The 24,939-nt window shown below is 37.3% G+C and overlaps 1 protein-coding gene across 17 annotated transcripts in view; it reads left to right on the forward strand.

Moving 5' to 3' along the window:
* Positions 1–24,939, forward strand: part of ESRRG (estrogen related receptor gamma) — a 597,527-nt gene that overhangs the window by 400,642 nt on the left and 171,946 nt on the right. For 16 of the 17 annotated variants that reach the window (XM_055108096.3, XM_055108111.3, XM_055108125.3 and 13 more), the window contains one exon: positions 18,326–18,741. In XM_055108096.3, the coding sequence (XP_054964071.1) occupies positions 18,339–18,741 (403 nt within the window). In that variant the 5' untranslated portion in view covers positions 18,326–18,338. Of the gene's footprint in view, positions 1–3,028; positions 3,086–18,325; positions 18,742–24,939 lie in introns of those variants that run through there. The other variant, XM_055108084.3, reaches the window with a different exon arrangement.

Here is a 24,939-nt window from a genome sequence, read left to right on the forward strand (position 1 = left end):
ACTCATGATTCTATTATTTAAACTAATGCCATAAACATATATTTCAGACATAGAAACTCATAAGATCAGGTTCATAACATTAGTAAACAGAGATGATGTGTTTATTTGATGTGATGCTTTGTAATTCATTCATTTACTTATTCAACAAACGTCTCTTAAGTGACACATTTATTAAGTAGCTGACATGAACTCAGCATAACATGAAGTACTGGGGATACAAAGTCAAATATGATCTATAGTCTAGCCCTCAAGGAAAATGTTAATTAAAAAACTTTTTATTTTGAGATAATTATAGACTCACATGAAGTTGTATGAAATCATAAAATCCTGTTTACCCAGTTTCCTTCAGTTGTAACTATTTGCATAACTATTGTATAATATTACAACCAGGTAATTGCAGTTCATGGACTTTTCAGATAGCACCAGTTTTACTCATATTCATTTGTGTGTGTGTGTGTGTGTTTAGTTCTACATAATTTTATCACATATGAGATTTTTGTAACCACTACCACAGTTCAAGAAAATGATCAGTTCCATGACAAAGCATTAATTTGTTTTTATATTATATAATATATTAAAAATCGTACTTTGTCAAAGAAATTGTAGCTTGACTAATTATTATATATTATTTGTAGAATACTAGGAGTGCAAAAACCTCCTCCGATGATTCCCATAATATTCATCTCCTTTCTTTTCATTCTCTTTTCCACCATCTTAGTTCAGGCCTTTTCCTCATGATTTATCTTCATTATAAATGAAGATAATATAATAGCTTCATAGTTGGGCTGTAAACACTGAGTTCAAAGATGTGGTCTGTTTTGTTTACCAGGTTATAGGCTTAAAACATGATAGGAATGAATGAGTGAATACATGGAAAATGCTGGAGCCAAAACAGTGTTTAACAGAAACAAAAAATGGGCCAGGTGCAGTGGCTCATGCCTGTAGTCCCAACACTTTGGGAGAGACCGAGGTGGGTGGATTACTTGAGTCCAGGAGTTCAGGACCAGCCTGGGCAATATGGCAAAATCCTGTCTCTATTTAAAAAAGAAAAAATAGCCAGGTGTGGTGGCACGCACCTGTAATCCCTGGTACTCGGGGCTGAGGCAGGAGGATCACTTGAGCCCAGAAGGTCAAGAGGCTTCAGTAAGCTCTGATCACGCCACTGCACTCCAGCCTGGGTGACAGATCGAGACTGTGTCAAAAAAATAAAATAAAATAAAAAAGAAAAGAAAAAGAAAAAAGAAAAGAAACACAAATTGGCTGATTTCTTTTTTCTCCTTAGTTACCTTCAGTAGCTTCCCATTACCTACAAAGTGACATCTAATCTAGGTAGTGTGATATTTCAAATCTTCTGCAATCTGGCCCCAATGGACTTCTGAACCCATTTCTGATTCCATATCCCCTACAGTATTCTTCAGCACCACCCCCTCCTACATTCTCTGAGACTACTCCCTACTTTCTCACTTTGAGGATCATCCTACTTCACCCTAAAATGGTATTTTTCTTCCTTGCTCAATGATATCCTTCTGATTTAATGCAAATAATTTTTATTTAATCTTCTTAAAATTCACAATGAGATATACCTTCCATTTAACAGCTTTAGCAACCAAGTCTTGTAGATACCATGTCAGAGTTTACCTTTAGCAAATGACAGTGCTGGTGAACTCAAAACCAGGCCTTCCAGTTAAAAATCTTATAATCATTTTACTACTTCACACAGCAGGTTTTTGGGTTTTGTTTTGTTTTGTCTTCCATAAAATTGTTTTTCTATGCTTGATGCTTTATTTCACAGATTCTTGAGATTGTATGAACAACACTTTTATTTAGGAAATGTGTGATCCAACATTTAAAGTCCACAGCTTTTTTTGTGTGTGAATTCATGGTTTGTTCATTTACTCAACAACCCAGGAACAGGGTTAAATAGAAGTATAAAACAATTAATTCATAGAGGAAGGATTGAAGCATAAGTTTGTACAGTCATTTCTCCATGTCTGTGGTCTCTGCATCTGTGGATTTGACCAACTGCAGATAAAAAATATTAGAAAAAAAGTGTGATTGTATCTGCACTGAACATGTACAGACTTTTTAATTGTCATTATTCCCTAAACAATACAGTATAACAACTATTTACGTAGCATTTACGTTGTATTAGGTATTACGAATAATCCAGAGATGATTTAAAGTATATGGGAAGATGTGCATAGGTTGTATTCAAAAACTACATCAATTTATATATGGGACTTGAGCATCTGTAGACTTTGGTATCTGACGGGGGTCCTAGAATGAATCCCCCATGGATACTGAGGGACAACTGCACATTAAAAAGGATGTTAAAACTGGATGTGGTGACTCATGCCTCTAATCCTTGCACTTTGGGAGGCCAAGACAAGAGGATTGCTTGAGGCCAAGAGTTCAAGACCTACCTGGCCAACATCGCAAGACCCCATCTCTATTTTTCTTTAATTACACACATAAAAAAATTTGTTAATTACACACACCAAAAAATTTTAAATTACACACACACAAAAAGATGTTAACTGTAATTATAGAAATAGGTTCATAGTATTATGAGCCTAAAGGAAGGAGTGTCAGGAAAGACTTGCTGAGGAAATAATAACCGAATTGTACTTTTACTGATGAATAGAAGTTGCGCAGAAAATGTTGCCAAGGGCAAGGAAGTTGAATTCCAGAGAGAAGGAAAAGCAGTGTGAAAAGCTGATTAGCATGGGGACTTACAAAGCATTAAGCATTGCATGTATACAGCCATGTGTTACTTATCAACAGGGATATGTTCTGGGAAATTTCTTGTTAGGCAATTTCCTTACGTGAACATCCTAGAGTGTATTTACACCAACCTAGATCATATAGCCCACTACATGCCTAGGCTATGTCATATAACCTAGAGGCTACAAATGTGTACAGCATGTTTCTGTGCTGAATAATGTAGGCAATTGTTACATAATAGTAAGTATTTGTGTATCTAAACATAAGGTACAGTAAAAATATAGTAAAAAGGATCAAAAATGGTACACTTTTAGAGGACACTGAGCATGACTGGAGCTTACAGGGCTGGAAATTGCCCTGGGTGAGTCAGTGAGTAAATGGTGAGTGAATGTGAAGGCCTAGGACATTACTGTATCCTACTGTAGACTTTATAAACACTCTACACTTAGGTGACAGTACATTTATTTAAAAATTTTCTTTGTTCACTAGTAAATTAGCCCTAGCTTACTGTAACTTTTTAATTTTATATAAACTGCTAAAATGTTAAACAACTTTTTGACTCTTTTTATCATAACACTTAGCTTTGAACACAAACATGTACAGTTGTACTTTTTTTCTTTATATTCTTACTCTATAAGGTTTTTTTTTACTTGTTAAACTCTTTTGTTAAAATCTAGACACACACACACACACACACACACACACACACATACACTAGCCTAGGCCTACACAGGGTCAGGAGTATCCATATCACTGTTTTCCACCTCCACATCGAGTCCTACTGGAAGGTCTTCAGGGCGGTAGCATGCATGAAGCTTTCATCTCCTATGACAACAATGCCTTCTCCTGAAATACCTCCTGAAGGACCTGCCTGAGGCTGTTTTACAAGTACATTTAAAAAAAATTTTTTTAATAAGTAGAAGGAGTACACTCTAAAATAATGATTAAAAAGTATAGTAAATACATAAACCAGTAAAGTAGTCATCTATTATCATTATCAGTACAACATACTGTACATAATTATATGTGCTATACTTTTATATGACTGGCAGTGCAATGTGTTTGTTTACACCAGCATCACCAAAAACATGTGAGTAATACATTTCACTGTGACGTCACTAGGTGATAGGAATTTTTCAGCTCCATTATAATTTTACAGGACCAGTGTCGTATTTGTGACCTGTTGTTGACTGACGTGTTGTTACATGATGCATGATAGTTTAAGATACAAGGCTGAGGTTGAAGAGAAAGGCCAGGTCAGCTCAGGGAAGGCCAGGTCTGGACACCCAGATTAAGAGACCTGGTATCCTGTAGCATGTGTGAAGCCATTGAAAGGGATGGATGGTGAACTTGGCCAGATTTGTCTTCAGGGATATACAGTTTTATTATTCTACAGAAATGTTGAATATTTATTATTTATGATTCTACAGAAATGTTGAATATTCCCCTTTTCAGGAAAACATGAATTAGCTGTATAATTATGTTGTTTCTCCTTAATACTAAATGCTGTAACCTTTGTGTGTGTGAAAGTTAAAGAAGGCAAGAAATGTGCTCTATGATTTATTTCCTTTCCTGCTAAGGAAAGTCATCTAGGTGTTACTACCTCAGAAGCATTTGGCAAATTGGTGATGAAATAATTTTTAAATTTATTCCACTTGCTACGCTAGTTTTCTTACCTGGTAGCCTCGTAGAAATTATACATTTCTTTTGAAATGTATCATTTTACCTAGTCAGGTTTTATATGTAGTATTTTTCTCCCTAATACGTTCTACTTTGTATGTATATACTTATAGCTTAACCATATTTTAAAAAATCAAATGACTATCCTCTTTTTCTTATTTCTACTTCCTAAATCCTGCATTTTTCTTTATTCTATATTCTATAGCATCTACTTCCTTATTGCCAAAGCCAAACCAAAGGAAACCAAGAAAATGTTTAAGCCTACCTTGACTGGCTTACACTGACACATTGTGACTACTCACACATTGCAGATTTCCTAAAGCCATTTTATTATTGGACATATTTTGAGGGAAGAAAATGGCAAATGAAGGCAGGTTACCTTTCTTTTCTTCCAAAATATACACATAAATGCATTTATGTTATGTTTACAGTTGCAAGGATTTTATAAGTTTTTAAAAACAGAATATGAAAAGCATTTTATCATTCAAGTCAGTGAAATATTTTTCACTGCAGGCCTTAGTTAAGAAAAGAGCTGGCCTAAGAGATGGAAATCTGGAATTTGAACTGGGTTTTGCCTGTAATTCTGGGAGTCCTTTAATAAGTCCTCTCACTTCCCTAGTCCATTGTGTGTAAATGAGAGGTAGAAGTAGGCACTGATAAAAGAATATTCTAGATCTGGTTATTTACAATCTGGTACAGGGCATAGGAATCAAGGAAAACTTCTGGTAATGCATAGTTATTATGTTTAACCCATTGTTTAAAATTTTTTTTAGATTACCTTTTAGATACAATTTACAACAAGACATATTTTCTGTGCAGTTAGATGGGGTTTAACAAATATGACCCATATAATTCATAAAACCACCAGCTTCCCTATGTTCCTCTTTAGGCAATCCTCACTCCTTGCTCCAGAAAACCACTGTGATTTCTATTATGACGATTAGTTTTCCTTGTTCTGGAACATCACAGAATTTTACAGTATATATTCTTTTGCATCTAGCTTGTTTTACTTGGCCAGGATGTTTTTAAGATCTAGCCATGTCATTGCATTTATCACAGTCCATTTCTTTTTATCTTTGACTAGGATTCCTTTGAGCACACACACATGCAAACACACACACACACACCACACACAGGTATATATTTCATAATTTGTTTATTTGTTCATCAGTGATGGACAGTTGATTTGTTTTCAGTTTAGGGCTAATATTATATTATAAATAAAGCTGTGATACACATTCCTAAGCAGTTCTTTTTGTGGGGATATGTTTTCACTTGTAGTGAATATCTAGGAGTGGAAATGCTGTGTTATGGTATCCATTTAACTTTATTAGAAACTTCCAAACTTTTTTTTCCAATTTTATACCCTCCCAGCAACATATGTGATTTTCAGTTGCTGCACATCTTCCTCAGCATTTATTGTTGTCGGTCTTATGAATTTTAGCCTCTCTTACGTGTGTGAAAAACTGAAAATTTTCTTTAATTTGGAACTGAAATAGGAACTCTAAAAATTATGGAATACATATTATAATTTAGAGATATCAGAATTAGCATATTACTTATTGAATAATGAAAATATTAAGAGTGTTGCCTCATGTTTTTTCATCTGTATAATCTTTAATCTGTTATATTTGTTTATGACATCCATTGATGTTTTTATAGGGAGTGTATAGATAATATGTTTGTGTGTGTAGGCATATTTATTCAGGTCTCAAGTTTTTTGTTTGTTTCAGTGTTATAAAACAGTTTATCTTCTTTCATAATCTCCCATATCTCTTAAAAATCAGGCTTTTATTACCTCTAATAGTTGAAATCCAAATTTTTAAAAATCCAAAAAATCCCAACATTTTGGATTTTAAAAAAATGTATTAAGATATTACCAGTTCAGCCACGGACTTTACATGTTAAAGTCTTCTCTATAAAAATGTATTTATGGATGATAATCAGGCCTGTGATAAATATAAATTTTATATCACAGTCTCTCCAATTATTTCTGAAAGTAAGGGAATGATATTATGTAACCTGGCTGATGTTCTATAATACTGGGTTAGAGAACAAAACGGTAATTCCTGTAATGGTCATAGGAAACTTAGGTAGTGAGCCAGTTGACTAAATGTGTAATCAAAACTCACCCCAGTATTCACATGGTACCTTTTTTGCATTTTGTAATGGATGCCTGTGGATCTTTATGTACTATTGCCTTTAGAGATAACAAATTTCCACAGACTTGGAAAGCAATAAAATACATTTAACACTAAATCTTTACTGAGCATAGTTTAATCTTTCTCTGATGCAGAAAGCACTTTCTAATTTTATAGCTCTGCAGACTCATTATTGCGAATGCCAGTTATTATATTGGCTAAGAGTAGAAGCAATGGCGAATCAAAAGGATGTGCTAATAGAATCTTAGATTGAGGGAAGTTAATGTGTGTTTACCCATATGCATCTCTGTATTTTAAGATATATATAATTGTTTTCCATTTCTATTTCTCCTAGGTTTTTTCCCCAACCCTTCTCCACTCTTTCTGAATATATACACCACTCTCTCGAGTTTCCTTACCAAAAATACAGTTTCAGCTTTTCTCTGTATGAAAGCGATGACAAAGTGATTTTATAGCCAGTTCTGAAAGTGACTAAACTTGACAAAAATTGTATTTTATGACAACCTCTGCTTTCATGTCCCCGGCCTGCTTTTATATCATCTTTTTTTTTACCCCAAATATGAACACTTTCATATCTCTGCATTGGCTGAAAACAAATCCCCTTACCAGGAATACATTTTAATGGAAGAGAGCCTGCTTCACATAAGTCACCAGAGCCTTAACATCTTAAATCTGTAATATTCAATTTCTCACTCACTGAGAACCAAAGCCTTGTTTTTTGTTGTTTTATTTTTGTTTTGTTTTTGTATGGTTTGTGTTCATAAAGGTTGGGGAAGAATTAGTATTATGGAACTAAACCAGATTAAGGGGGAATGTGAATTAGATTTGGTAACAGATGGTGCTGTGGAAATTAAAGGTTCTTTGCGAATGGAAGCGACAGCAGCTTGCCTCTGTTCTCTCTGTCTCTCGTTCGTGCACTTGATAGACGGGTGTAAATCACAACAATCCTGTCTTGACAGCCAATTTCGAGAATTTGATCTGGTTAAAGACATGGCTTTCCCGCTCCACTCACCGAAACCTGCTTCTATTTTATTTTTACACAGCACCTTGTCATATTTAGAAAAGCAGGCTCGCCTGCTTTCTCTTAATGAAATTTTTTCTTAATTACAGTTTTAGCTGTTTAGCGTTAATTACTTTTTCATTCAGCCTGAATTTTCGTAATATCTCTCAGGGATTATTTTTTCTTTTTTTCTCACCCTTTTCACTCATGCATATTCTTTCGTTTTTTTTCCCAAAGATCCTTTTCATTGTCAGAAGTTGTTGTCAGAGGCACTATTTGAGACACCTAATTACCAAAGTTATTATTTTTAAGGAGAAGGACTTTCATGTGATGTAGCAAAGTTACCAAATCAGAAAAATTGTTTAAAATGCCAGAAGCAATCACCAAAACTATCACTGATTTCAACAAAATTTCACAAAAAGGTGAATGACAACACTTATTTTCACCTAATAAGGGCTGCAGAAATATCTGTTCTGTTGGCTAAAATAAACCCCACCATGTAAAAAGACATGGCCACAATGTGGCAGAACCACTTCATGCCTGTGTTGACCTTGGAGTGGTCTAGAGATTCTGAATTAAAATGCAATCTTCAGATGCAGGAGATGCTAAATGACAGACCAGGAGCACTGAACAAATTGCATGGATCCCTTGCATCCAGATTCTCAGATCTGACAAGCTTAGGGGCCAAGTACTAAGGTTTCGTCTTACAAATCCACGTGGTATTTGGGCTTCCGACATATCAAGGAACGGTAAATAGAAGAGAGGGAAAAAATCACTCCAAAAATGAAGAGAAGATTCTTTGAGCAAGCAACTAACAGTTGGTAGAAATGAAGCTTCCTACTGGCAGTCAAATCAAATGTAGTAACAACTCAACAGCTCCCCGCTGCTTGCTGACAGCGTGGTGTCACACACTGGGACAAACATTCACTTAAACACTGATTGCAGGGAATTGCCCTTCCGCCAACGCCTCCCACCAAAAACGTAATGAGCAAAAGCAGAACCATTTCTAGGAAAAAACCAAGAGTCCCATTCCCCAGCTCCCCTAAAATGATCACGTCTCTGTCTGTCTTTTTGTAGCCCACTGGGAGTGAGTCTTCAGTTGAATGTGGTTGCTGCAGTTTCATTGTATGTAGCAAGTTGCTTAATTATTCTCCTGCAACACACACACAGACATATACATCACACACACACACACACACACACACACACACACACACACACACGGGCCCTGCCATGTCCCTGAATGGTGACTCAGTGCAGTGGCAGCAAAGGAAATGGAAGTTTGGGAGTTTGAAGAGTGCTCCTCGGTGCAATAGTCCTTGCTCTCAAGGTCTAATCAGACTTACAAGCCAGTGTTTTTTATCTGAGTAGAATATATGGTTTTTAAACAGGGCTGAAGTTCTTTACAAAACATGTAGGCAAATGCTCTCATTTTATAAATGAGAAAACTGAGAGTCAGGGTGGTACAATGACTTGCCTCAGGTTACACAGTGCCTGGATCCAGAGCTAGAACCCATGTCTCCTACTCTGTCGAATACTACAAGAAGTCAGGGCTCCCTGGGAAAGGAGAAGAGAAGAAAAGCAAGTGGCAGAAACTCTGGTATAGTCTTTTTTTTTTTAGTTGATTTTTTAGAATGGCATTTTATATTTAGAAATTTTTCTCTGCATGTTTGCATTTGGACTTTTGAATGTGACAAACGACAAGCAGGTCCTGATTTGAACTCTTGGCTTTTCAATGGCTTCTACTGGCTTCACTGGATGCTATATTGCTGCTGAATAATCCTTTTTTGTTTGTTTGTTTTTTGGTTAACAATACCTGTCATGCTACAAAATAAATCCTTAGTCATTTCCATGGCTTGAATTAAATATATGTGCAGATATATGTTATTTTCCCTTGCCTGTAAATAGTGGCTTGTGTGTTTTAGCTTTACTTTCTCTTCAAGTAACTAGCTCGATGAAATGTTTATTTAAAAAGAGGATAGAGGAGGAATTTTTAGGATTAATAATTAGCTGAGTTCCCCTCCTCCCTGTCTCCCCACTACTCTCCTACTTCAGCTGGACAACACCTGATACCAACAATATAATGTCACCTCTGCTGTAGATCACCCAAGACCAGCTGCATTTACATCCAGATGTTAACTACTGCAGACTAAGCTATTAAGGTAAAAATATAAATATAGTTTAACTGCTACCCAACAGATGGGGTTTATTATCTCTGATTGTGCTGCAAATCTCCATCTAACACAGAAATTTTCATATGTGCTTGAAGCAACCTTTATTTCAACAATGATTTCCTAGCATTTAGATTTTCTCAACACTGTGATTCACTCAGTTGCAGAGTACCTTTTAGAGTTCCACTCCTGGTGAACTGATCTATGTCTATAGAAGCAGCTGGTTTATTGGTCATTGTAATTGCTTTTGCAAAACATTATCTTAATGAGTAAAGATTGACATCAATACTGTGATCTCCATATCCTTATATCAACTTGTGATAGCATTTGCATTTCCTCTTTCAGTATAGCAGAGAATAGGAAAGGGAAGTTCAGGAAGCCTGAGCTTTCATTGACCTCGATTCGATTTGTGAACTCCATCACTGGAGCGTCTGTGAGTAAAGCATCTATATTCAATGTAATTTGTAGAGATCAGTGCATAGACTTTCTATGAGTTGATTGTTTGTTTATTTCTTCTCTAGTGCGGTGCTGTGGGAAGATCTTCATTTAGCTGTCAGTCCCCTTCTGTGTCGAGTTCTCTTTGGTGTGCTCCTTGACTGCTTGAAAACAGAATTGTCTGAACACAAGCAAACTTTATTGATCCATATTTCTGTTTGAAAGACCAGAGATTTGTAGAAGTAGGAGACTATTGCTTTCCCCTAGAAAGCTTACTGCAGAGGAGGTCTGCTCATGGCATAGTAAACCTCTAACACTGCATAAATGTTACATTCAGCATACATTGTAAGCTTCATTTTAATGATTTATCTTGGGTACTTTTTTTTTTAAATCTCATAGAAACCTTTTGTTTTAGTGGTGGTGTCCACCCATTGCCTAGGGCTGTTAGACTCTACCCTGGGCATAGTGACCTGGTCAAGACTGGGACATGTACTACCCAAATGGTTGACTATAGCACACTATTCGAAAGCCCTTCAGTCTTTAGGCTTTTGGTTCGCAGAAGAGTAACTTGTGTAAAGTAAGAAATATTTTCAGGGATTGGAGACAAAGTGCTTGTTTTTCCATCTGCTGTGCATGTTTGTTTCCATCTAGGAGGTTTTCGAGATTCTCTCTTCGGATCCATTGGCATCATGTAGTTGAGCAGTTGTGAGGATATAGTTAATTAAGCTGCATTGGGACAAACATACACACTTGTTAAAACACTTAATTTGCCTCAATAATATTGATTACATGGCAGAAGTTTGTTTAAACTAAATGGTATTTCCCCCCTACTGTTACAGTTTTTGAGTGCAATCTGTATAATAGCTAATAGCCACCATCAGTTAAATATCATGTTAGTTATAAAGTAATGTCATAAGAATTGATTTGGACTTGGCAGTGGAGGAGAGCTCTCCCTTCAAAGCCGATGTAGATGATTAGCCAGAGTTTTAAGCAGAATCACGGTTCATATAAACTGTGTATATTTTATAGACTTGTAGCTGCTCTATATTACATGAGTGCCCATTATATTAAAGAAAAGCTCAGATGGTTAATTATGCAAAACATCATGTATGCAATTACTCGGCATTATTATGCATTTAACAGTTTTATTGATTTGTCAGTAGCTCACTTACTGTATTTAGAGCCATAAACAAGAGATGCTCACCACCAGATTGAAATAGGTCCAAGAAAACAAGCTAAGGATAAATTGCACTACTAAGCGCCTCTGCATCAGATCGAATCCTTAAATACAGAAACTGTCAACAATCATAATGTGCAACACATTGTGATATCACAGGACCATTTCTTTTCCCATTAATAAAGTTTATCAACCAGGAAGCATAAGAAATCACCTGGCAATACAAATTGAAGCAACTGCAATTTCCTACATCTAAAATAGTCTGGATGACTTAAGGAAATCAGCAGTCACTTCCAGCTTGCACAGCGTAGTAAAATGGGATGCTGCTGTGTCCACAGACACTTACACTACATACATACTTACAACACCCCTAGTCCTCATTAGTTTAGTCGATCTTATTAGTGCATTTCTCTTGCCATATTTCTGGGCCTCCATTGCAAGAAATGAATTTTCTCCATTTCAAAATCCCTTATATTTTGCAAGAGTGAAGACATAGGATTCTACAGGTATCTTTATATGTCAGATTGAGTGACAAACCATCCTGGTTTACCTCGGATTTAGGGGTATCCAGGACATGGGATTTTACTGCTAAAACCAGGATAGTTGACCAACCTAATATTAGAAAAAAATTAAATGAGAAAGGACCATTGAACTCTACAACCCTAAAAGCAGATAGGGTTTCAGTGAGGTCCTGCTGTTAAGAGTTTGGTCAGTAGATATGAAATTATAATGCATGGGACACTTTTATTTCGATGATCAGCCAGAAATGGGTTGAAGGTCTTGATTACTTGTACTGAATTTCCTTTTTGCTTGCAGCAGAGAGCCTTTTACAGAGTTGGGAGAAATCAGCTCTGATTTTTCTTTTTAGGGGGCTGGCTCTATGTCCCCACATTACATAGCTCTATCTCTTGTCAGCAACTCAGGCACCAGCTTTGAGGGCAGCTGTTTTCTTACTCTTGTTCTTCATGGAGTAAGCTAGAGAGAGTCTTTTGAACTAAATGCACAAGTTATTTGTTCAAAGAATCAAGAAGCAGCATTACTAAATCTAAATCATTCTGATCCTGGTATACAGAAATCCATTCTATTAGATAGGGCTCAATGTTTATTAAAGGAGGCCTTAAAATTATACAGAAGTATGTGTGCATAAGTTGTCCATGTGTTTTTATCTTTCTGAGCGTGTGGGTCAGGATTCACAATTCTTTCTTTACAATTAATGATCTCCTTCCGTTAGGTTAACCAGGCAGACCTTAAGATATTTCTTATTAAAAGAAAAAATCCTTTCTCTTCTTCTCCCAACTAAGCCAGTGTACCTTAATGCAATGATGATATGTTAGACCCAGCAGTTGTCAAAGCATCGTATTACTGTGATGCCATAATGACACCCTGTCTCTGTAAAGTAGTCATGTTTTCTCAAATCACACGTTGCACCGTTGATTTCTGACATGACACTTCATTCGGTTGCTTTCCCTTTCTTCAGCATCACCATTCTCTGACAATAGCAGCTGGTGCCCATTTTGTTACTAAGTGATTCACATTTTGCCACTTTATGAGAGTGCAATTAGTTGAAGCAGGGGGGAAAAAAGCTCATTGTAAAGTAGCGTGCTTGAAGTTGTAACTCAGGCTGCCATGGGAGCTGCTGGGGTCATGGGCTCTGAAGCCTGTACCTCCAGGAGCTGCAATATTAGTCTAGAGGTTTTCTTCTAAAAGCATAAAACACACACACACACACACACACACACACACACACACACACACACTATAGACTATTAAGAGCTTTTTATTTTTCAAAACACAAATACTTAAATATTTAATCTGGTAATTTCAGAATGTAGAAAATCAACCAGTCCCCATAGATTCATTTTTGTTTTGAATCAGTAGTGATTAGGTGGTGGTACTTGATAACCTTCTTTTCTGTCCCTGAAATTCTGTGATTCTGATGAATCACACAGAGGAGCTGAGGACTCTTCGTATCTCTGTATTTGTATGTAAACTTGGAGATTTGCTGCATTGTGTCCTTATACAAAAACATTGGAAATAAATTTTTAAAGCATTTGGAATTTATAATGATGATGATTACCTTTCCAGGCCCTTAAGGATGACAAAGAAGAATAGCAAATGTGTTAACTTCTTTAATTGACATTTATTTAGCCTACCAAAGGGTTTACTATTGGTATAGATATAGTAAAAGTTGCAGAAGATATTGCCTTAGTATAACAAATGAGAAGATCTAAGATGATCTGTACACACATTCCTTATGAGAATTTTATGCACCCATTTTCCCATTTATTTCTCCATTTGTTTTAGGGTGGAAATACAGTAGCAAATGAATTCAAGATCTGTTAATATTCACATGATGAAATACAGCTGCTTGTTAAGAACTTGTATTTCGGTGAAAGGGTTAGTAATGTATAACCCTATGGAACATTATCGTTATACCAGAGTTTAACAAATACAAGCACTGGCTGAGCTTCAGACCTTCCATCGAAATGCAGACCACTTTGAACATCAGCACGTGCATGTGGGAATTCAAACTCCTGACGGTTCATTCACGATCACACATTCACCTGGATGTAGGTAGAATCTCCGAAAACAATTAAGCTTGATAATTACAATAGAAATTGAACATTAACTTACAGATTATCCTTTTTTCCCCCACAGCAGCAACTTTAATTGATTCTTATTCTTTCTTTCTCTCACTCTCTCTATGTGCACACATATACACACCATTAATTAACTTTCAAAAATTACTTCTTTAAATAGTGAAACAACTAAGACATTTTATTTGGCTGATCATTAGTATCTAACACCAAAGATAATTTTCACCCTTGCTGACCCTAAGCGGGGCTAGGAAACGACTTCCTAGGTTGAAGTATGATCATCAGAATTATTTGATGCTATATCTCAAACTGTTTTGAAATGCTTTTTAAAGCCCTGAAATTTCAGGTAGGCTGTTAAATTCCTCAAACCTAGTGTCTCATACAGGAAGGGGAACATCACACACTGGGGCCTGTTGTGGGGTGGGGGGAGTGGGGAGGGATAGCATTAGGAGATATACCTAATGTAAATGACGAGTTAATGGGTGCAGCACACCAACATGGCACATGTATACATATGTAACAAACCAGCATGTTGTGCACACGTACCCTAAAACTTAAAGTATAATAATAATAAAAAAAAAACCTAGTGTCTCATATAGAAACTAAAGGTTATTCTTGACATTGTTATTTCCCCCTCTAGTTTATTCTCAGGGGGTTCATTCAGAGGTTTTGGGAAGGGAGTTAGTTAGCTGGTCTTGCTCCCTGTTCATCTCACCATTTCTCTTAAAATAATAATAGTAACCATACTAAGACTTTAAAATAAATATTTCCCACATATTTCGACACATGTTATTTCTATTCATAATTCTTAACTAAATTTAGATTTTTATTAATCCAATGTGACTTAAAATTTCTGCATTAACAGCACAATGTGGAATTGGGCTTATTCTCTTTGGCTACAGATAAAGCCATCATTTTGAAAATGGCTCTTTCTGACAAAAAGGTGTTCTTTTGAAATAAAGTCCTATTCACTACATTCCTCTTAGAGTTAATGTGAATTTTAGTGCCTCTAATTTTAGATTGAAGTGAAGTCTAGAATAAAACCCACCAGCTGACAATTGAATTTATAGATAGTTGTGAATATTTCAGGCTTGAATAATAGAGCTGTAGAATTTCAGAGACAGAGAGGCAGAGAATTAAGACTCGCTGTAGTTTTAGGTTATAATATAATAGTGTCTAGGAAGTGTTCAGTGTAATGAGCTAAGTAGTAATTAGGAGACAACTGTGTTGGTTCAGAGATTCTGTTTAGGCGTCACTGCACACCCTGGGTGGGTGATGCAGTAGGGCAGACCTGCAACCAGCCAACCAGCGCAGTGGCCCCTTCACCCCTTTTCCACTTATGCGTGGGCTGTGGATATAATTGCTGAGAAATAAAAGTAGTAGATCTCTGCGTGCCACCTCTACCTTGCTTGCTTGCTTATTTATTAAAATTGAGTAAATAAACACCATTAAATCTCTGTTGTCTTCAAGACATTTCTGCTCTGGACTTTGAAGTCAGGCCTGAGTTCAGATTCAGGCTGTACTGCTTCCTAGCTGTATGACCCTCAGCAAATTTTGAAAGGTCTGAGGCTCGGTTTCCTAAAGAGAAATACCTCCCTTACGAAGTTATCTTGGGGATTCAATGAGGTAATATTTGTAAAGTGCTCAGCTCAGTGCCTGGCACATAATAAGCACTTGATAAATGGCAATTCTGACTTTTATTATTTCCACTGGGCAAAAGATATTAATTAAGGAAACAGTTCGTGGCGGGCCAAAAACACGTACAACCTACAGCACAAATCCAGTTGGTTCACTTTCATGTATGGCTCCAGTGGCCAGACCTTGTTTAGGAGAAGACAGTGCTTCTGTTTCAAGGACCTTTCTGGCAGCTTGTACCTCCCGAATTTCCTTGTTTTATCCAGCCTATTGCCAAGTTATGGACTGAGATTTTCGATGAGACAACTTGCTGGAGAGTCCCTATGTTTCAGGGACTTTAACAACATGCATTTGACACATAAATATTTGATGGCTTAGCAAATAACTGATCCATAAATGGGAGGGCAATTTCTGGCCTTGTTCTTTAAATCAAGAGTTCTGCAAATTTTCCAAGTCCATGAGGAAGAGCCTGAAAAAAAGAAAATTGGGGTGAAAGTGACCATGGAAGATACAGGAAAAGAGAGAGAGGAAAAAAAAATTTAAAAAGAGGGTCTGAAGATCAAGCAGCCCCAAGCAACTCTCCTCTGGATAAAAAAAAAAAAGAAAAAAAAAATTCCAAATTAAAAAACGGTGCCTTGTAGGCAGATGGTGAAAGAGTTAATTGTCATAGCTGTGGGAAATTCAGTGCTGGAGAGAGGAAAGGGGAGCAAGCATGGTTTAGTACCCTAATAACTTCTAACTCTAGTCTAAGATCATAATGTATGTGCGCACAGTCCAGTAATTATAAGGTAATAAGTGAAGTGGTGGTGTAAGTGCTCTAAATTAAAAGGAATTCACAGGGCTGCTGTAAGTCAGTGCCGACCCGCTTTCTTTCAAACGATGACTTGAGGAAAGTGCTTAGCCCAGAGTGCTAAGGAGACAAGGAGAGCGATCTATTAATTACAACGTTCATTAACAGTGACGGGTACAAGGCAGCAGATGCAGAAGAGAGAGGACGCCGTAGTTCAGGCTGGCGAGGGGGATATTTTTTTCTTTCGCTAGTTCTTGAGGAAAGGACAACACAAGTGGGTGGGCGAAAGTACGAAGATATTTTCGTGGCTTTCGCCTTTCTATTTGCTTTCTTCACATCCTGATACTGCTTGACTTCAGAAAGCTGTGCAAGATTTCTCAAAGTGAAATATCTTTGGTAAGAGGCAAATCTTGCCTCAACGCTTTGCTCCTGAGACCGCCTTCTTGGAACAGTTAAGTGAAACTTCCTGCCAGAAAAGTTCCATATTTTTCTTCATTTTTAAGTAACAGAACAATGGAGGACCTGGAGGAGGGCATGAAATTTGTGCAATGATCAAATATCATTAGATTTATAGTGAAAGAGATAATTGCATCCCTTTGGTTATCCTGTGACGAGTCCCCCAAATTCTAGTGAATGACCATTACCCAGAGGGATTCCCATAAATCAATTTTCCACTGGGAGGCAATTATCTAAGTCCCTTTCTTGACTGTCACCTCTTCTTTCTGTAGTGGGCTCTCAGAAGCTTCTTAGACATTTTGCTAAACGAGGTTTTGCACAATGGCTAAATGAAAAGAAAATAGGACCAATTATATCTTTTCATCTAATTACCTTTCCAGAAATTCGGTCACTTGTGAGAACAACAAAGAAAAAGGGATGAAGTGTTTCTTCTAGATAAGAGAAACAGTGTGTCAGATTAGATGCTTCATCATTTTTCCTTTTAGGAGGTATAATGTTAAATGGCAAAAAGAAGTGGGGGAAGGACCATCACAAATATATTTTTTAGGACAAAATATGCTACATTTCTACTTTACTGAATATAAATATAACATCAGATTTTATAGTATCAGATAATATAAATATAATATCAGATTTGTGGACTTACAGGTATACTGAAGGCTCAAATGGCTTTTACTGATTCATCTCTTAAATAATGGCAAATCACACACAAGAAACACATGCACGTATTTATTAATCAATGTTGGTGATGAGTCACTAAGTTTTGCAGGCTCTAGGAATAATCTTTAAATATTGGCTGGAATTTTATACTTGATGTCTTTCTATATTGCCAAATGGCTATGAAATAGAGCAATTTAAATAAAGAAACAAAGTGATTGAGGATATATTCCATATGTGTTTTAGTCAGATCAATAAGACACAGTTATGCTTATAGAAGCGTGCTGACAAACAGTAATTACAGAGCTGAGGATCATCTGTTCAGTCTTGAAAATAAAAGTTTTATTCTGCTCATAATAAAATGATTGCAGCATCAGAATGAGGAAGGAAAGGTAGAATGAGGATAAATACAATTTTAGAAATGGTATAGACTTTGCAAATCACCACCTCTTCCATTGATAAATTTAGAATCTAGAGTTGATTTAGATATTGACACTGGTTCTCCAAGAGAAAGGTAAAATAAAAGCAATCGGACCCTTTAGAGCTTTTGTTTATGGCCTGTCTGGGCCCTTTGTTGTAACCCTGTCATGCCCTTATGCTGATTACCTTCTTGTAGAACAAGAAGTATTGACTAGAGAATGAATGATGTGTAGTCCCTAGCCCTTAGGAAACACTCTCAAAGAGCAATGTCTTTAACATATGAATTCTGTTTTTTTCCTCCTTTTACCTTTCCCTTTCCCTTTCTCTATTTTTCACCATCTCTTTTGTTTCTACCTCTTTTGGTCTCTGTGTTTGACACTCTCTCCTCTTTCTGTCTCTGTTTGTATCTCCTCAATCTCAGGCTTCTCTGCAGAATGTCAAACAAAGATCGACACATTGATTCCAGCTGTTCGTCCTTCATCAAGACGGAACCTTCCAGCCCGGCCTCCCTGACGGACAGCGTCAACCACCACAGCCCTGGTGGTTCGTCAGACGCCAGTGGGAGCTACAGTTCAACCATGAATGGCCATCAGAACGGACTTGACTCGCCACCTCTCTACCCTTCTGCTCCTATCCTGGGAGGTAGTGGGCCTGTCAGGAAACTGTATGATGACTGCTCCAGCACCATTGTTGAAGATCCCCAGACCAAGTGTGAATACATGCTCAACTCGATGCCCAAGAGACTGTGTTTAGTGTGTGGTGACATCGCTTCTGGGTACCACTATGGGGTAGCGTCATGTGAAGCCTGCAAGGCATTCTTCAAGAGGACAATTCAAGGTTAGTGTCGGACCTGGGAATACTCTCCCCACTTCCAACCTCACATGATGGGTTTTTGTTTTTCCTTATTCTTATTCTCATAAGTCAAGTACCATGGTTTTAATTCTCTCTTGAGTAGAAAATGGAAATAGATTACAATTGATAGTGGAAGATTTATAGAATAAAATCCCCCCAGATATACTCCATATCTATTAATTTTCCTCTTACTGTTAAGCTTTAATGGTGCAAGGATAATAAACTTTGGGTAGAGTTTACAAGAGCATAGTTATTATTAGAGCAATGTGGGTCTATATAGCAACTGTACAAATGCACATTGGACTAACAGTGTTTTTGACCCCTTTGGATCTTCTTACAGATGCATGGAAATAATAAATACTTTAGACCAGTGATTTACAAACTTGAGTGTGCATTAAAATCATCTGGAAATCTTGTTAAAATGCAGATTCCTGGGTCCTACCTCCAGAATTTCTGATTCATTAGATCTGGGGTGGGGGCCTGCCTGAGATTGTATATTTTTAACAAATTTTCAGGTAATGCTGATGATGCTGCCGGTCCAGGGACCAATTTTAAGAATCACTGCTCTAGACAAATTTAATTACCTACTCATCTTTCTTTTTTCCTTATGGTTGGATATACTTTTTCTAACTTTTAAATGAATTTATATTAAAAAAACCTTCCAAATTATACCAATAAAATGTCATTGAATGATAAAATATACCACCAACATATATAAGTGATATATACCCCAAACTTCATAGATTTCAGATTTATAAATAACATTATTTCCCCCATACAGTGTAGAAAAATAGGACTGAAATTTGTTTATGCCCGTTTAAACTGGTAATCTACAGATCTTAGAATTCAGTTCATGAAAAAGCTATAGATATATATTCTGGCAAAAAAATTAGATTTCACGTTTTTAGGTCTCTTGTAATTCACTTTTGAAGAAAATAGGGGAAGAAAAAAATATATTTTGAGGATCCACAGCACATCAATGGTTCTGCTCAGTGATTTACAAAATGTGTCTTCCTAACAACCAGTTATGGACACAAAGTCTATCTTCCCACATATCAGTGGTTCTCAAGCTTGCCAGCTCATTGGAATCAGCGGAAGACTTAAAAAAACATGCTGATGTCAGGGCTCATGTCCCCAAATTCTGAATTAATTGGTCTTGGGTACAGCCAGGGAAAGGGGGGTTTTTGAAAGCTTCCTAGGTGATGCTTAATGTAAAGGCAAAGTTAAGAAACACTGCACTGTACTGTGTTGTATTATTTGCCAACAGTTCTCAAAGTGCAGTGGCTGTACCAGCAGTACCAGCATCATCTGGGAAAATGTAAGAAATGCAAGTTCCCAGGCCCCATCCTGTATTAACTCAGAATCTCTGAGGGTGGGCCTAGCAATCTGCATTTTACCAACCCTCTGGGTAATCCTGATGCTAATTCAAATTTAGACCCCCTGCTCTAGACCATGCTACTGCTGATTCACCACTGACCATAGACCATCATCATCTAATGGCCCCTTGCTGGACAGAACTGAAACTAATTTATTTGGAGCCTTCATAATTTTGTGACGTACTAGTTTTCAAAGTACAAAAGAAGTAATGTTTGTTAAGTGCTAATCCTTTTAAATATTTTCACAAAACATGATTCTGAAACCCTTTATGTGTACATAGAGCAGTCTCCCACCTTCTCCCTTTTTTTTTTTTTCTTTTTGAGGCAGATTTTTACTCTTGTGGCCCAGGCTAGAGTGCAATGGCATGATCTCGGCTCACTGCAACCTACATCTCCTGGGTTCAAGTGATTCTCTTGCCTCAGCTTCCCAAGTAGCTGGGATTACAGGCATGCACCAACACGCCCCTCTAATTTTGTATTTTTAGTAGAGACAAGGTTTCACCACATTCGCCAGGCTGGTCTCGAACTCCCGACCTCACGTGATCCACCCGTCTCAGCCTCCCAAAGTGCTGGGATTACAGGCATGAGCCACCGTGCCCGGCCCACCTTCCCTTTTAAGAGCATCTGGAAATTCAACTCTTCTTCATCAGTTGCACCGAATATTTTAGTGACAATCCTTACTTGTACTGGCTCTCCCTTGCTTTTTTGTTGTCTGTTACATAACTTCCTTGATCTGTGGCTGATGAGAACACAATCAAAATGTTTACTTAGTCAGGTGCAGTGGCTCATGCCTGTAATCCCACCACTTTGGGGGGCTGAGGCTGGAGGATCCCTTAAGGCCAAAAGTTCAAGAGATTAATCTGGGCAACAAAGTGAGAACCCTATCTCTATAAAAAATTTACAAATTAGTTGAGCATGGTGGCATGCGCCTGTAGTCGTGGCTACTGGAAAGGTTGAGGCAGAAGGATTGCTTGAGCCCAGGAATTGGAGGTTGCAGTGAGCCATGATTGCACTCCAGCCTGGGGTGACAGAGCTAGACACAGTCTCAAAAAAAAAAAAAAGTTTACCCAAAGCACAATTTCTCAAGACATCATACTCTTACATAGTAGATGAGATACTTAATCCTAATCTTTTCATAGCCTTTCATAGTTTTAAATGAAGAGCACAAAACCAAGTTAGTATGCAGTACATATGAATGTCCTAAACATCTTCATAGCTGTATCTTTATAATTTCTGGCTCATCATTGCTATATTTATTGATATTTTCTTACAAAAATCTTTCATTTACTGGATTTTTATTTTCTTTATCCTCATCTATAAATTGAAGGCATTAACCTCAGAATACTTAAGTTTAAAATGAAATATAAAATCACATGGAAAGCGAGAAAGCTAAAAACAATGGTCTGTGCACAAGGCTTTTCATCACTTCTGGGCATTTGAGAAATCTCTTCAGTCTATTTGGTAACACTACAAAACTTGAGAATGAAAGCACACCTCAAATCTTTGGGTGTTTACCAGCCATTGTTTCACAGTGTTATAATCCTTATGGTTACAAAGTATATAAAATTCAAACTGTTATTAATTTGATTTTGTTAACTCAGTTTACACAGTTCTGAATTTTAACTACACAAAGATAAGCAAATATTTTGGGATAAATTCATGAGCACTGAGTGCGCTGATATAAGCAAGAGGTTCTCAGTGTGAAAACCACTCCCATTTATTCAACGAATATTTACTGAGAACCTGTGATTCAGACAGCAGGCTGGTTGGAGTGTCCTCTTATCCACATTTTATTAAAGCTTTGTTCCCAAAGGTTGTGGATTGAGATGAATTCCTCTAACAAATGTCTCCTGCCTTGAGGAAGTAACAATTTTTAGGGTTGAGGGGATTAAACCCTCGAGTCTTCGGTATGTTTTGTAAAGATAGAATAACAGTGTGAAAAAATTTCCTGATACATGTCTCAAAACATTTTATAGGTTAGACATTAATAGCTCTGCAATAGTTATTTACTGAGCAATAATTAGAATAGAGCAATTGGAATTCTATGCATGATTATTCTTTAGGATGCTGAAATGCTACCAAAAGCTTAACAGAGCAAAGCGCAGGGTGATTCTTGGCATTGATGTATGTGCTCAGTTTTACTCCATATTGGAGAGAGCAAGTTTCAAGGATTTTGAGCAGGAGACAGAGATGTCACTGTCCAGATTAGCACTCTGGACTTGCCCACCTGGCTGTGCTTGTAGCTGGCAGCTGCGCAGCACTTGGTGAGGCTACCCTGCTAGCTACATCATCAGACATCACACTGTGGTGCTCACTTAGCCCCAAAAAGGCAGTGAGGCAAATAAAGGGATTAAATTGTGAAAGTATAATGTAATAATTAGAGCGGTAATTGTAAGGAAGATTGGAATGGCCCCTCCTTTCTGTGGCCAAATACGGTAGTGATAGCAGTTGAACTCCAAAGATGTTGAGTGTGGCCCAGACTCTTATTCCAATGCTGAAGCTGCCTTAGAGTTCATTCTCATGCCTTCAGACAGCATTGCAGCCAAACCACCCTTAACAGATCGTAGTCTCTCCCTCCCCTCCATTAAAGCTCTCCAAGGAAAAGGAAGAGATTATGTAACTCCCCTTGACAACAAGCCTTGCTAGACTAGAGCCCCAATGGACAGGCCGTTACATAAATGTGACTCCTGCCTCACCAGGGCCTGGTTCTAGTTCTACTCTCATTGACTTAAGGGACGTGTGCATCCATAGGCATTTTCTTGTACACCATCATCTGTTAAGATCTTTCCTTTTTAATATATCTTCTTATTATTTTTGAGACAGGGTCTCACTGTGTTGCCCAGGCTGTTGTACAGTGATGTGATCTCGGCTCACTGCAGCCTTCACCTCCTGGGCTCAAGTGATCCCTCCCCCTCAGCCTCCCAAGTAGCTGGAAAACAGGCATGCACTACCATGCCTACCTAATTTTTCACTCTTTTGTAGAGACGGGATCTCCCTATGTTGCCCAGGCTGGTCTCAAACTCCTGGCCTCAAATGATCCTCCTGCCTCAGCCTCCCAAAGTGCTGGGATTACAGGCATGAGCCATCTTACTTCTTATTTTAACAATTTATTTTTAGGATTGGTTATCGAGTGTGTAATAAATATATACGTTTAAAAAGTTGGGAAAAATACTTCTTAAACTTGGCACTAAAAGAACATGTATCCAGACCACATCTTGAGAAAAGTAATACAAATTGTTCTTTTCAGAGCTGAATGTGCTATTTCTGTTGTGAAAGACAATTAATCATGGATTTCAATGAAAGGTAAATAGAAAGGAATATTTTACTTGTTGACTATTTTCAAGTTATCATTGAAAAACTATTGAATTATGTCAGCATTTAGTTGGGTAGAAGCCAAAGTTTTGCTGTTTTGTTTTTGTTTTTGGCTGACCAAAATACTTTTTACAAAACTTTGACAGCTCTACCCTGTCATGCAATAGGGTTACAGTGGCAGCAGTGATTTCATGTCATTTTCTAGGCATAGTAATTTTGGGGATTTGATATTGTTATTCTTCTGATTTTTTTTCCAATTCCAATTTTGGCCTTAATTCATAAATGATTGGAGTCTGCCTTCTTTCCTTCCTTCCTTCCTTCCTTCCTTCCTTCCTTCCTTCTTTCCTTCCTTCCTTCTTTTCTTTTCTTTTTTTTGGGAACTTCTCATTAAGAGTTTCCCCTAGACTCTTGTTAAGGAGGGAAGAGAAGGAAAACATCCTTATACCCAAGTATAAGTAATACCCAAGTATTACATATTTCATTATTTAATAGACAAAACACTAGCCTCCTGAAGTTTTTATGTCCATATAATAAAGACAATAATTTTATAAATAGTTTTCTTTGTGTAGATAATATAGCCATTCTAACTGCTCATTATAGTGCTAGAAATAAAGTATTCTTCTTTCCCCCACATTTAAAAGGTGGGAAATTGCATATTTAAAAATATGAGATTTTAAAAAGACGTTCATTATAGCATCGGTTTTGGATTTATATAAAGCCAGGCCCAAGTCTCAGCCACTTACCAGCTGTGAGACCTTAACCCCTCTTTTCCTCTGTTTCCCAAGTGATGAGGGTTACATGAGAGAATGAATATCGAAGTACTTGACCCATAGTAAATGTACACTAAATTATTAACTTTGGTTGATATTGGGAATATGACTGGGATACCCAGAGGCTGGATGGTTCATGTAATCTAGCACAGAGTTATCCTTGATGCTAAACTAGAAGGACAGGTATGTCACCTTCCAGAGCTCACAGCTGTCTCCACCCTTTAGCTATGATCGTAAACCCTCTCTCCCTGTAGCCATTTCTCACTGATGGTGCCTTTATATGATTGGAGGCATTTAGGTGAACTGTCTGGAAATTTGTTTAGTTATATTTAGCTTATGGTGCTTAATTAACTTTATTTCCCTGTGAATATGGATGGGAAACTGCATACATCAAAAAACAAGCCTGAATTTTGGAACTTGCATAAAACATAAAATTCTCAGTTAAGCTTCACATGTGAAATTTAGGCACTGAAGTAGTAGCATATCTTCCCTGTGTGAGGTGTGGGAGTGACCATTATGGAACTAAGTCCACTCTGAACACTGCAGGACCTAGGACAAGAGTACAGCAAGCACCCAAATATTGCATAGTATATGTAAATATGTTAATGTTATAAATCAAGATACCAAATCACTAAGTGAAATTTGTTCTAGTCTCTTATTTGACCAACTATACCTTCACAATAGCCTGAGAGACTGACTTTTTATTGGTCAGTCTTTGACTCCAA

The sequence above is a fragment of the Pan paniscus genome, chromosome 1, assembly GCF_029289425.2.
Source record: "Pan paniscus chromosome 1, NHGRI_mPanPan1-v2.0_pri, whole genome shotgun sequence".
Taxonomy (NCBI): Eukaryota; Metazoa; Chordata; class Mammalia; order Primates; family Hominidae; genus Pan; species Pan paniscus.